At 35.4% G+C, this 15,542-nt stretch overlaps 1 protein-coding gene across 1 annotated transcript; it reads left to right on the top strand.

The window, feature by feature from the left end:
- Positions 1–3,415: 3,415 nt before the first annotated feature.
- ARGFX (arginine-fifty homeobox) lies at positions 3,416–14,495 on the top strand (the record flags this gene model as incomplete). Its single annotated transcript, XM_079705258.1, is given in 7 exon segments — positions 3,416–3,545; positions 12,945–12,997; positions 13,001–13,093; positions 13,920–14,000; positions 14,119–14,324; positions 14,326–14,340; positions 14,342–14,495. Coding segments are annotated over 7 exon segments (732 nt in total).
- Between the last annotated feature and the right edge of the window lie 1,047 nt (positions 14,496–15,542).

Raw genomic sequence — 15,542 nt, 5'->3', positions numbered from 1 at the left:
GGCAATTTTCCTCCACACACACACCATGTGTTCCCACCCCTGCAAACAGTTTTCTCCTTGCTCACTTCTGAGGCTGGAAACCTTTGCCATCGTCCTAGATGGCATCATCACCCAGCACATTCTCTTCCTCTCAGTGCTACAGGACAACCCTATAGCCCTGCCTCTTCATAGACTGGCCTGTATCTGAAAAGGAGCAATCTGCATTTCTCACCCAGCCAAGAAAGGGGGTGGAGAAAAGGAAGGAGGAGCTGCCTAAGGGAGAGCTGGGGCAGCCCCTGCTCTGGATCCACTCGCGGTAAACCCAGAGTAGAACCAGGCAGGCTGGAAAATGGCAGAGAGATGGAGAAAGGGTTCAGCAAATGAGATTTTTTCTTTTAACTTTCATTTTTTCTCATTATTGTAAAAAATGAAAATATGATGAACAAAGTGAATATTCAGTGGAATCCCTATCTCTTAAAATAATCCCTGTTAACAGTTTGCTTCTTTCTCTCTTTTTTTTCTTTACTGGTCTTTTTGCTTATAAGTATATTTTCTTGTTAAAAAGTTCCAAGAGAACCTTCCCAATCAGTACCTATTACTCATGCATCTGTCCTCCATCCATGTAATCATTCATAAAATAACTGTTTTTTTAACTTTGTTCCAAATCAAGGGCTTGGCTCTGGGGATACAGCAATAAACTAAATATTACATACAAGAGACTTGCATTCACTTGTAGGAGATAAAGAAACATAGATATGTTAATTTACTGTACTTTAAGGTAAGTTTTCCAAATTCATTTTTATTGCTAGAGTAATTCATATAATAAATGTACCACAATTTATCTATTCTATTGATAGATACTTAGGTTTACTCTAAAATTTTGACAACAAAACATAATGAATATCACTGTATAGTTTGTTTCTTACAACATCTTTTACATATTTTTATAAGTTATTTTAAATATAAACAATGGGCTAAAAGTTTATATGACATTTTTGTGTCATATATTTTAAAATATTTAAAATTTAAATGACAGTAACCTAAAATAGTTTCTAAAAGATCAAAGAAATTAACATCCTTCCCAAGTGAATGAAAGTTCCAGAGCTTATCCCTGCACCATGAACCCTGAGTTATATTCATATTTTAAACAGAAGGAGGAAAAAAGGAAAAGGAAAAATTATTTAATTCCTATATCAAATGGCATTTCCTTTTAATTATCTTTCCATATGCTTATTAGCCAATCAAATTGCTAGATAACAAATTCTTTCTGGGCAGAAACATTTTAATTCTTGCTTGTCACTGTGTCCCTAGAACTCAGCACACTCCACACAACACAGAGCATGATAAATAATGTATAGAAAATAAATGTTAAGCAAATTGTAGTTGAGCTGAATTTTTAGTTACTGAATGGATATAAGGTAAGGAGTACAAAGAGAATGAGAGGAAAAATGGAAATTGGTAGACATTCATAACTGAGAGATACTGAAAAAGAGAATGATGTACTGAGAGGGAATAAGAGAGATTCTGAGAGAGATGATATAAATTGTGAGAGTTTTCTGTACTGTGTTCTCTCTTTCTGGAACACCTGTCGATCAGTATCTCATTTCCTGCGTTGATTCTTTAATGCCTAAATCTTTTCTTTCCTATTGTCTATTGTTTTATACTCTTGCTTTATTTTGGATACATTTCTTTTGTCACATGGTACTTTCCATCTTCCTTCTTTGGTAGACTGCAGGGTGTGAATCTAGTTTTTTGTTTCTGGATCTATGGCTTAGTCTATGCCCTCTGGCTAGCTGATGGGAGGAGTGGAAAAGGCCAGGATCAGAGTCTTCTCCCCAGTCTAGAGAAGCACAGTCCAACAATCCAATGATTTCTACTATGATTTGAAGCAGAAGTCAAGTCTACTAAAGTTCTAATTGACTTCCCCCACCCAATGCCAGAATAGTGTTTGTCACCCAGTACTCATTCAATAAATAAGTGATGAATAATGTACAGCATATGACTATAGTTAATACCATATTGCATATTTGAAACTTGCTAAGGGAGTAAATCTTAAAAGTTCTCAACACAAGAAAAAAAATTTGTAACTATGTATGGTGACGGATGTTAACTAGATTTATTGTGGTGATCATTTCACAATATTTACAAATATTGAATCATTATGTTTATATGTGAAACTAATATGTTATTATGTCAATTATAAATTAATAGATTTGAGGGGAAAAATAAGTAATGAGTGAATAAATGAAAGAACAAACAGATGGATGAATGAGTAAGCCTTCGGTCATTTTGAGGGAGATGGTGGCAGGGGCAGGGGGCAAAGCACCACAGAGAAAACAAAATTAATGGTCAACAAAAAGCATTAGCCAGAGTGATAAAATATATAGCATTATGGCTAAACAAACTAGAGCTCAGACAGTTAAGGTGATGACAGCAGTTTAAAAATATTAAGAATAGAATGAGAAGGTCTAATATAAATCCAATGGAAATTCCAGAAGAAGCTAGTAAAGATAATTGAAGAAAGGCAATGTTCAAAGAATTAATAGCTCAGAAATGTCCATAATTGAAAAAACTCAAGAAAGTTTAGATTGAAGACATATAGTGAGACATGGACAGGATAAATACAAATCTTACCTAGACACTATGGACAAAGCACAAATCTTTTAAAAGCAACTAGAGAGTAGAGAAAGATTACCTGTAAAGGAATAAAAGTTTGACTGTCAGCAGATGTCTCAAATGAGCTCTATACTCATCTAACTTATTATGCAAGATTGACAATGTAATCAATATATTTTCAGGCAAAGAAAGTCTTAAAATGTTTATAATTAATAGCCCATCGCTAAAAGAGCTACTAATGATGCTACTTCAGAAAGAATAAAAGTATGCCAAGAGGAAAAAGAAGGATGAAAAAAAGCAGTGATGACCAAAGAACTTGATAAACCTATGGTTAAATCTAAATTAATATTTATGACGAAATAATAATGATGACTTTTAGGGGCATAAAAGCAAGTTTGATAACTGAGTCACTTTGCTGTACATAAGAAATTAACACAACAATGTAAATCAACTATACTTCAATAAAATTTTTTTAAAAGAGGCAAAATACTAGACAAAAGTAACACAAAAGACTGAAGATGGAGAATTCACTGTTAAAAATTCAAAGAGCATTTTATTGTTTGGAAGACATATAGAGAAACAGATTAATGTTTGAATTTTTAAAGGCAAGTATGTATGTGAAAAAATTAATGGTAATTAAATCTTGCATATAACTTACACACCATTGTGTGAGAGGGGGAGGGAATACAGTGCAACCATTCCAACAGAAGGCAGGAAAAGTGAAAAAAAGAAAAAAAACAAAACACAAAGATAAGGAAGTAGAAATCAATCCTCATAGATTACTAATCATTATCCTATCAAACATAAGTGGATTTAATCCATGTTAAAATTCTCCAATTGGACTGCTGTTTTAAAGAGACAGACCTATAACTTGAAACAACGCAAGAGTAAAAGTAAAGAGGTGGTGGTATCAAAAGGACACAGGAGCCAGCATAAAGGGTTGGTCAAAGGTAGGGAGTTTGAGTATAAAGAGAATAATGACTCTATTTCCAGCAACAGTTATTTAGTCTCTAATCATATTTTTATTGAATAAATAAATGATTGAATGAATGAAGGGTGTGACATTGGAGGTGTGTCTGGGTGGTGCAAGGGTCTGATGGTATCAAAAATTACGTTTAAATACAGGGTGTTTCATCATGAGGACACACTGAAGGAACTGCATTTCCAGAGAGACACATCAAGAGGGCTTGAAAATGGGCAATCATGACAGGCAAGCAGGGGGAGGGGAGGGATAGAAGGGGAGGGTTCCAGAATGTGGGGTTTAAGTGGTCAAAAACGATTTAAAAGACCAAAGGAGCAAGATTAAGGATGCAGATCACTCAGCTCCATCCCCATTGGAGGGAGGTGACAGAGGGTTGTAAATTGAGGACAGAGGGTTGTAAATTTAGAATAGAGGAAAGATCTGATTGCCTTATGACAGTCAGGGAGTAAATGTGAGACTCCTTATTACTGAAGGTTGGTGTCTGCTTTGCAAAGCTCCCATACTTTCCCAGTTTGTGCTAGCCTGGACTTTGAAAATCCTCATTAGACTATTCATCATTAGAAGCTCCATCAGAGCAGCAGTTTTTGTGTGTTTTGTTCACTGCAGAATCACCAGACAGAGATAAGCACTGGCTGTAGAAGGCAGGCAATAAATATTTGCTGAGTAAGTGCAGTGCCCCTGGTGGCAATTCTGTCTTGTGCTTTCCATAGCCCTGATCTGGGAAAATACCCAAGTCCAGATGAAACCTTTGCTTCTTTGTTTAATATGCCAGTTTTAGCTGTAGACCCTCAAATGCCCCTCCTGAGGACAGGGGCAGGGGTTTAGATTCCTCACACAGGAGTTAGTAAGACCTGATTCCCAGTTAAGCTACTCTAGCTACCCAGACTTTAAGAACTTAACTTCTTTTCATTTATAAGAGGATGCTAACAATTGTACTTCTATCCATGTGTTTGTTGAGAATTAAATGAATCACGTATATGAAGCACTTAGGTGTCTAACACATGGAAAACATTTCCAAATATTATTATTGTTATTACTATTATTACATTTAACCAGATATTTACTATTTCTGTTCCTCTTCATTCCTAAAGTTCCAATTTTCCCTTTAGCATGAAGAACTTTCTTTAACATTTCTATAGAACAGGACTAATGGCCACAGATCTCATAGTTTCTCTTAATCTGAGAATGTCATCATTTCACCTTCATTTTTTTTAAATTTTTTAATTTTATTTTACTTTTTTATACAGCAGGTTCTAATTTGTTATCTATTTTATACATATTAGTGTATATATGTCAATCCCAATCTCCCAATTCATCCCACCACCATCTATATTCATCAGTGATACTGGTCTGTTATTTTCTTTTTTTGTAGTATCTTTGTCTGGCTTTGGTATCAGGGTGATTGTGGCCTCATAGAATGAGTTGGGAATGTTACTTCCTCTGCAATTTTTTGGAAGAGTTTCAGAAGGATGGGTGTTAGCTCTTCTCTAAATGTTTGATAGAATTTACCTGTGAAGTAATCTGGTCCTGGACTTTTGTTGCTGGAAGATTTTTAATCACAGTTTCAATTTCATTACTTGTGATTGGTCTGTTCATATTTTCTATTTCTTCCTGTTTCAGTGTTGGAAGGTTATACCTTTCTAAGAATTTGTCCATTTCTTCCAGGTTGTCCATTTTATTGGCATAGAGTTGCTTGTAGTAGTCTCTTACGATGCTTTGTATTTCTGCAGTGTCAGTTGTAATTTCTCCTTTTTCATTTCTAATTTCATTGATTTGAGTCCTCTCCCTCTTTCTCTTGATGATTCTGGATAAATGTTTATCAATTTTGTTTACCTTCTCACAGAACCAGATTTTAGTTTTATTGATCTTTGGTATTTTCTTTGTTTCTATTTCATTTATTTCTGCTCTGATCTTTATGATTTCTTTCCTTCTACTAACTTTGGGTTTTGTTTGTTCTTCTTTCTCTAGTTCCTTTAGATGTAAGTTTAGATTGTTTATTTGAGATTTTGCTTGTTTCTTGAGGTAGGCTTGAATTGCTATAAACTTCCCTCTTAGAACTGCTTTTGCTGCATCCCATAGGTTTCGGGTCGTCGTGTTTTTGTTGTAATTTTTCTCTAGGTATTTTTTGATTTCCAGTGATCTCTTGGTTATTTAGTAATGTATTGTTTAGCCTCCATGTGTTTCTGTTTTTTATGTTTCTCTGCCTGTAATTTATTTCTAATCTCAAAGCTTTGTGGTCAGAAAAGATGCTTGATATCATTTCAATTTTCTTAAATTTACTGAGGCTTGATTTGTGGCCCAAGATGTGATCTCTCCTGGAGAATGTTCCATGTGCAACTGAGAAGAAAGTGTAATCTGTTGTTTTTGGATGGAATGTCCTATAAATATCAATTAAATCTATCTGGTCTATTGTGTCATTTAAAGCTTGTGTTGCCTTATTAATTTTCTGTCTGGAGGGTCTGTCCATTGGTGTAAGTGAGGTGTTAAAGTCTCCCACTATTATTGTGTTATTGTCGATTTCCTCTTTTATAGCTGTTAGCAGTTGCCATATGGATTGAGGTGCGCCTATGTTGGGTGCATATATATTTATAATTGTTATATCATCTTCTTGGATTGATCCCTTGATCATTATGTAGTGTCCTTCCTTGTCTCTTGTAACATTCTTTATTTTAAAGTCTATTTTATCTGATATGAGTATTGCTACTCCAGCTTTCTTTTGATTTCCATTTGCATGAATATCTTTTTCCATCCCCTCACTTTCAGTCTGTATGCGTCCCTAGGTCTGAAGTGGGTCTCTTGTAGGCAGCCTATATATGGGTCTTGTTTTTGTATCCATTCAGCGAGCTTGTGTCTATTGGTTGGAGCATTTAATCCATTCACATTTAAGGTAATTATCGATATGTATGTTCCTATTACCATTTTATTCATTGTTATGGGTTTGTTTTTGAGGGTTCTTTTCTTCTCTTGTGTTTCCCACCTAGAGAAGTTCCTTTAGCATTTGTTTTAGAGCTGGTTTGGTGGTGCTGAATTCTCTTAGCTTTTGCTTGTCTATAAAGCTTTTGATTTCTCCCTTGATTCTGAATGAGATCCTTGCCAGGTAGAGTAATCTTGATTGTAGGTTCTTCCCTTTCATCACTTTAAATATATCATGCCACTCCCTTCTGGCTTGTAGAGTTTCTGCTGAGAAATCAGCTGTTAACCTTATGGGAGTTCCCTTGTATGTTATTTGTCATTTTTCCCTTGTTGCTTTCAATAATTTTTTTCTGTCTTTAATTTTTGTCAATTTGATTACTATGCATCTTGGCGTGTTTCTCCTTGGGTTTATCCTGTATGGGACTCTCTGCACTTCCTGGACTTGGGTGGCTACTTCCTTTCCCATGTTAGGGAAGTTTTCGACTATAATCTCTTCAAATATTTTCTCAGGTCCTTTCTCTCCCTCTTCTCCTTCTGGGACCCATATAATGTGAATGTTGTTACATTTAATGTTGTGCCAGAGGTCTCTTAAGTTATCTTCATTTATTTTCATTCTCTTTTCTTTATTCTGTTTCATGGCAGTGAATTACACCATTCTGTCTTCCAGATCACTTATCCATTCTTCTGCCTCAGTTATTCTGCTTTTGATTCCTTCTAGTGTATTTTTCATTTCAGTTATTGTATTGTTCATCTCTGTTTGTTTGTTCTTTAATTCTTTTAGGTGTTTGTTCTTTAATTCTTCTAGGTCTTTGTTAAACATTTCTTGCCTCTTCTCGATCTTTGCCTCCATTCTTTTTCCAAGGTCCTGGATCATCTTCACTATCATTATTCTGAATTCTTTTTCTGGAAGGTTTCCTATCTCCAGTTCATTTAGTTGTTTTTCTGGGGTTTTATCTTGTTTCTTCATCTGGTACATAGCCCTCTGTCTTTTCATCTTGTCTATCTTTCTGTGAATGTCTTTCTCATTGTTTTGGTGCAAATTCTTTATTAAAGGGATAATGAGTTCTTTCTCTTTCATTTCCATAACAAAATTTCTCAATTCTGATGCAATTTATTTTATCCATTTAAGGTTTCTTTTTCTTTTATTGTTTCAATATAAACTTTTAAAAATTAGCTATTGAATATATCTGGAATTTTTTTTGAACTTTGTCAGCTAGAGTGTAATTTAATTTCTTGTACACTAATGGCCACTTCTATTCCTACTAACTAGAAATGCCATCTTTCCATGTCTGCTAGTGTTTGTTTGTTTGTTTGTTTTTCTATATTCTGTTCTAGTGCTAAGTTAGCCTTTTTTTAAACTAATACTGCAGCATTCCATATGTTATCAATTTAGAGTATGTTTTGTTAGCTGGCAGTCCAGCCTATTCTCTTTCCTTTTTAAAAAATTTCTCAGATATCTTTATATAATTTCTCTTCCCAATATTTTTAAAATACAAAATTGCACTCTTTAATTACGGCTTTTAATTTATATTTGGCCATCTCAGAGTAGTCGTAATATTAGGTTGGTCAGTGTAAATAACTATGGCTTCCTATTGGATAGATACACCATCTCTACAGCCAAAGGTTAACACATACAAAGCAAAAAAAGGCAACAGTTACTGCAGCTTAGGCCTTGTGACCAATTACACATGATTTAAAATTACTTCCCATCCACATTACTTGTCCACCATTTAACATTGCAACCAAAGTGTTACACATGTGAAACAATCACTAATGGGCAAAAATATGAAACCTGTAATATTTTGTATTGTAAATACACTCATGCACGAGCAAGCAAGGGATTTGCAGTGAGAATCTACAGCTGCAGAAGCCTGAAAATGATTTACAAAAATTGTTAAATCAGGGCTTCCCTGGTGGTTGAGAGTCCGCCTGCCGATGCAGGGGACACGGGTTTGTGCCCCGGTCCAGGATGATCCCACATGCCACGGAGTGGCTGGACCCATGAGCCATGGCTGCTGAGCCTGCGCATCCGGAGGCTGTGCTCCACAACGGGAGAGGCCACAACAGTGAGAGGCCTGTGTACCACACACACACAAAAAAATTGTTAAATCATTAAAAGCTTGTTTGAAAATATATACTTCTTGTTGCAGACTCCCGCTGTACATACAACTATAAACGCTGTTCCTTATGTAAAAAATATAGGAAATGTATAACAAGACATGAAAAGTCTGGACATTTCCTTCAAACAGATATTAAAGGTAATGTCTTTTTTTTTAAGTTCTGCAGCCCCATTTTCTTTTCATTTTTAATTTTTTATGCAATTTTTAAAGGTTACACTCCATTTACAGTTATTACAACATTGTCTATAGTTCCCCATGTTGTATAATACATTTTTGTAGCCTATCTTACACCCAATAGTTTGTACCTCTCACTCCCTCACCCTTATAATACCCTTCCCCCTGCACTGGTAACCACTAGTTTGTTCTCTATATCTGTTAGTCTACTTCTTTTTTGTTACATTCCTTAGTTTTCTGTATTTTTCAGATTCCACATATAAGTGATATCATACAGTATTTGTCTTTCTCTGTCTGACTCCATTTAGTATGATAATCTTTAGTTGCATTCATGTTGCTGCAAATGGCATTGTTTCATTATTTTTTATGGGTGAGTAGTATTCCATTGTATATATGTACCACATCTTCTTTATCCATTCATCTGTTGATGGACACTTAGGTTGCTTCCATATATTGACAATTGTAAATAATGCTGCTATGGCCATTGGGGCGCATGTGTCATAGCAGTCCTTTTTTATGCTTGATGAAACTGAGGTGAAGAATTTAAACTGTTCATGATCACATTCCTAGAAAAGTACAGTTGATAAGCAATATTTCTACTATTAAACTTAAATGATTCAGAGATTATTGAATCTCCACTCCACTTCTAGCCACTTATCTTAACAAACATAGTTCCTGCTCATAACAGTTCCATCTCAGGGTGAAATCCTCTCCTTTTGGAAAAAATAATTGCTGAAGAGTACATTTTTTTACTTATTTCAACTTTTTATTATATAGAAAATTTAAAATATAAACAAAAAAAGAGGGGAGTTCCCTGGTGGTCTAGTGGTTAGGATTCAGTTCTTTCACTGCTGTGGCCCAGGTTCAGTCCCTGGTTGGGGAACTGAGATCCCACAAGCCGCACGGCGTGGCCAAAAAACAAACAAAACCACAAGAGAATAGTATAAGTTCATGGGTCTATCATTCAATCTTAGCAAGTATACATCTCATTTAGCATAGTGTTTTTGAGGTTCATTCATGTTGTATAAAATGCATCAGTAATCCATTACTTTTATTGCTGAATGGTATTGCATTGTATGAATACAAAAAGTTGGTGTATTCATTCAATAAGGAGATTTAGATTGTTACCAACTAGGCAATAATGAACAATGCTGCTATGAATAGTTGGGTATACATCTTTGCATAGATAAATGTTCTTATTCCCTTGGGTATATTCCTAGGAAGAAATTGCCAGATGGTTTTTCAAAGTGACTATATCATTTAACAGTCCCACCTGTAATTTCCAATTGCTGTATGAAAGTTCCAATTTCTCCACACTCTTCCATATCTTCATTTATATATCTTCTTTGGTGAAAAGCTTACTCAAATCTATTCATTAGGTTTAAAGGATTTTTAATTGGAATATATATCTTCATATTTTTGAGATACAGAAGTTTATTATATATTCCAGATGCAAATCTTTTCAGATATATGATGTTATCCTTCTGCCTGAAGGATGATCTTTAACATATCCTATAGTGCAGGTCTGCTGGTAATGGATTATTTCAACTTTTGTAGGTCTAAAAGCATCTTTTCACAGATGGCTTTTCGCAGAATGGTCTGATGAACTTTCCAGTGTATACCTGTTGATGTTTGGGGGGTTCTCATCTTCTTAAGCCCTGATGATTCCTTGCTGTCTTCCTTCTGCATCTTTGTGCACAGATAAGTGGGAAGCCACAGACAATCAGCAGCTCCAAGATCAATTTGATAAACACAAGAAAGGAGGTGTCAGAACAGTCTGGTTCTTACACCAAGATATAGGCATAAATCTTTGAGGCAAAAAATTGTTATAGCCTTACTAAAAGGGATAATATTACAAATAAACACAAAAGCAAGTTGATGATAATTTAAGAGTATGTAAAAAGATAAATACATACACAAAGATTAGTCTTTTCCTTCTTTTTTTATCACCTGTGAGATTTTTATTTAATTTACTTTTATATGTTGTGTTTAATACACAAATAGATAATAAATTTAAAGTCTTTACCTTTATTTTTAATACAGACATTAAATCAGACATTGTATATATCATATAGGATTTAACATCTTAACTTGTAACATCTTTCTGCTAAACAGACAATATACAATCCAATGAAATAGTTACATTCTTTTTTAATTTAATTTTTATTTTATTTTGGCTTCACTGTGCCACATGCAGGATCTTAGTTCCCCAACCAGGGATTGAACCTGCGCTGTGCCACCTACAGTGGAAGCGTGGAGTCTCAACCACTGGACCACAAGGGAAGTCCCAACATTCTTTGGTTCATATTAAGACTTTGAAATCCAGTGAAAAATATACACTTACCAGCATATCTCAATGTAAATACTAAATTTTCATCAGAAATACTTACTCTGCATTTAGAGTTCATAAAGTTTACAGTTGAAAGAGTAGATCCACATATGCAAGTTGTTCTAAGCATATTAAAAAGCTTCCCAATAACTGGATTGAATACCAGTGTTTAAAATTAAATTAATTAAAATTCAATAAAATTAAAAATTTAGTACTTGTTGGAACTAGTCACATTTTTGTGTTTGACAGCCATGTTGGGTAGTGGCTACTATACTATACAGAAGAGCTCTAGAGAGTAATTGGGTGGCTGGGGAACAAGGATGGTTTCAAATTTGTACTATTTCCATACATGACTTAACACAAATACATGAATAAAACACTGTCTTGTTTTAAAGCAATATGGTAACTAGTAAGTTGTAGAGATCGCAAATGCACCCCTACAGGATGAATGTGGGGGCAAAAGAGTTATCTTAATATTATATAAGTTTCTTGTAACTTAAAACAAAATTCCCAGTAACAGCATTTCATAAATGTATTCCAAAAGTGCTGTATCACAAAAAACTTATTTCAAAGTAAAGATTATATGCCTGGTAAAACTACACTATTTAATTAAAAGAATAGGATCAGGGGACTTCCCTGGCTATCCAGTGGTTAAGACTCCGTGCTTCCATTGCGGGGGGCAAGGGTTCGACCCCTGGTCGGGGAACTAAGATTCCGAATGCTGCGTGGCATGGCCAAAAAAAGAAAAAAAGAAGAGGATCAGAGTGTTGATAAAGATATGGCTATTTAAGGTAAATGCAAGCAGTTTGAATAGAATACTTTTGTAAAATGTGAGTAGAAAAAAATCAATAATTATAAATTAATATTTTATATATTTGATTTCAAATACATATGAACTGCAAAAATAGATACTATAAGTTTAGGAATATGTACATTTAAATATATGATTATATTAAATATATGTGTAAAAGTTATTTCTGTGTATGTTCATAAGTAGCATTAGTTTTATAGTTTTGATGATAGTGCTTATTCTTGTCTGGTTTTAGTGTTGGTGGTAGGAATTTCAAATACAGAAGTGAGGACCAAATGAAGACTCTTATTCCTTATACTGAAATGGGCATATAGCAGGAGAATTAGCACAACATTGCCTTGAATTCTATAACTTACTTGTTTTTTTAATGGTTATTAGTCCATTCAGTGTCTGCAGTTCTTTTTCAGCAAATTGTGGTAATTGTATTTTCTTAGAAAATTTCCTTTTTCTCTCCATTGCCATTTTAAAAAATATTCCATAATTTTTCAATTGTCTCCACATATTTAGTTATGTCTCATTTCTTATGAATCTTTTCTCAGAGGAGCGAATAGAGCTTCAGAAAGCCTAGAGAAGAAAAATCTCATTTTCTAGATGAGATAAACTAGGTTCCTGAGTAAATAAATGAGAAGAGGAAACCCATTTTGAAGACTGTGTTATAGATTCAGGCACGGGGACATGAGGTTTTTTCCCAGTTTCTAAAAGAAACAAAATATGGAAAAGAAGACAAGGGAAACCACTGTCCACTGTCCTGAGGTTAGGCAGGGTAGACAGACTGGGTACAGAGAAAATTGAAGAGGTAACACTTCCTAGCAGGGACCAACTAAATTTCAGAAAACAGAGGACAGAGTGCTGTTACATAGGGCTCAGCCTCCTAGAGTCAAGAACTGGGATATTTATCCCTAGATTCCAAGCCTGGTTGGGGGGAAGACATGGGAAATTCACAGTTGTGGTATTTTGGGGATTTGAGTGGGAAAGGGATCGTGTTAGTGTAACCACTTCCTCTCCATCTCTGCTCTACAGCAAAATGGAAGAAGCCTCACGAACGCACCTCGTTCACACACACACAGCAAGAATAGTTGGAGGCTCTGTTTAGCTGCCACATGTTTCCAGATAAAAACCTCCAGAGAGAACTTGCTTTAAAACTCAACCTACCAGCGTCAACAGTAAAGGTCTGTCTGATCCTCTGAGGTGTGCTTTGAGCCCCCATCCAAATTACATTCTACTATTCAGCCTGGAAATTCCCTCTGTAACACAATGAAGAAGTAACATTGTTACTTCATTGTAACACAATGAAGTAGTAACACTTCACTTATTGAGTACCTACTGTGTGCTAGTACTGAGCTGGGCACATTGTATATGCTGGCTTTATTATCATCCAGTTTAAAAGATGAGGAAAAGTGAGTTTCGGGAGCCAAGTGACTGGGTCACGGAGATAATACATAGTATAACTGGAATTAGAACTCCAGAGGTACGAAAGAGCTCAAATTAGAGAAATGACTCTCATTCAGGCAGACTTCTTACTTAGGAACTTCTCTAGCAAAACCCTGCAATCATTTATTCACAACATTACCACCAGACAAGTAACTCCTCCAACATATGAGTCTGCTAAGGCCCCAAATTTTTGTTAGAATATTGCTCACTGAAGAGGCCTTCTAAAATAATCCTTGAAAATCCCTTAGTTCAAATTCTCCACCTCTCCCTACATCCCTGATCTTCCTTCTCTTCTCTAGAGTTCAGGACCCTTTCTCTGAACCCCCAACACAACCTCTGAGACATACCCTCCTTTTTTTTCTTTCTTTTTCCTCTGGGGCCCAGCCTTGATCCCTCATTGTTCCTATTGACTCCATTCATACCTACCTCTGCTCTCTCAGAACTCAGTATCATAGTGATTTGGAGAGGACATGAGGGTTATAATCTGACTTTTTTCACCCAGGAGGAGCCTCAAACTCCTTCTCTAGTAACAGATCATAATCTCCTCTCTTCCCCCACTCCCAGATTTGGTTCAGGAATCGGCGGTTCAAAAAGAGGAACCAGCAGTGGCAACAAGAGCAGCAATCACTAAAGCCACCAAACCAGGTCCTTCCAGCCAAGAATGTGCCCACAGCATCAACCAGTCCTCATTCTTTTCTCCCTGCAGTTTCAGATTCTTATAGCTCCCACTCACCTGAGCCCTTAGACCCTTTCCATTGGGCAGGGGACTGACTCTATAATCACTGAGATTGCTACAAGTGATGTCCAAATGCAAGATCCTCAGTTGGAGAGGCTAGGGGCCTCAGTTCCTGCTTTGTACTCTGATGCCTATGACATAGCACAAATCATGGAACTGTACAGTTTTCCTGATGAGGATGAGATAGCCAGCTCTTCTTTCCACTCTCTGTATCATTATCTCTCACCAACAAGGCCCAGTTAGTATAGAGTTCCTCTCTTAGCCTATTTGCTGATCCAGCTGTAGGTTTATCTCCTGAGCAAACCTGCTTCAGTGTGACAAGCTGGAGCTTTGCAGCCTACAGTCTAAGAAACAGCCTGGAATTCCAGAACCCTTTCAGTATGGCACACTTTGGATGTTGCTGATCAAAGTACTAATAAATATCAGACAGTATTGAAAAAGGATCTTCTTGCATCTTGTACATGCTCGTTCCTTTGTCTGCTTTTAACCCAAATATCTGGCTCAGTGTTACTTGGATTTCCATGGAAATGTTGTAAAAACTAGGAGTTTCCCACAAGTATAGCTCAGTACTACACAATCAGCCCCACAACTCTCCCTGGAGAGGCCTTCCTAGTCCCTTCAATGGCCAATGAGACTGCAAAATTCCCTCTTTCCAAAACTATCTTTGACTTTTAATGTCAGCAGGTTTATAAACTTACATTTCCAACAAACTTTTAGAATGACAGTTAAGCTAATTTTCCAGCTATATGATTAATGAACAAAATTAATGGCACTTCTCAAAACCAGTAATAAACACATAATAAGATAAGTACCTCTCAATGAAAAATATAAAGTATCTAGGAATTAACTAAGAAAATTAAGACCTCTGTACAGAAAAGTTTAACACTTAATAGTGGACATTGGAAATGTTTGAATAAAAGACATTTGAAGCCATAAAATAATCAATTTAACAGCATTAAAATCATATAAAACATGTTCTCCAAACACAATGGAATGAAAATAGAAATCAATAGTAGAAGAAAATTCAGGAAATTCACAAATATATGGATATTAAAAAGCACACTCCTAAATAACCAATAAAGAAGAAATCAGAAGGAAAATTAGGAAATATGTGAAGATGAATGAAAACAAAAACTCAATATACCAAAACTTATGGGATGAGGCTAAATCAGTGCTTAGAAAGAAATCTATAGCTGAAAAAGCCTATATTTAAAGAATAAGATCTCAAATCAACCTTTTTTTTAAATAGGAGGGAAGCTGGCATAGTTATATTAATATCTATCAAATTAAACTTTAAGGTAAAACATTTTGTTGGAAGTAAAAGTATATTAGATAAGGATAAAGGGAACATTTAAACTGAAAGATATAATAATTCTGAATTTGTATACATTTAACATATTCCCAAAATATATGAAGTAAAAATTAACAAAACTCTTGGGGAAACTTAACAA

The sequence above is a fragment of the Hyperoodon ampullatus genome (genome assembly GCF_949752795.1).
Source record: "Hyperoodon ampullatus genome assembly, chromosome: 5".
Lineage (NCBI taxonomy): Eukaryota > Metazoa > Chordata > Mammalia > Artiodactyla > Ziphiidae > Hyperoodon > Hyperoodon ampullatus.
This window is presented reverse-complemented; position numbering and strand designations above follow the sequence as displayed.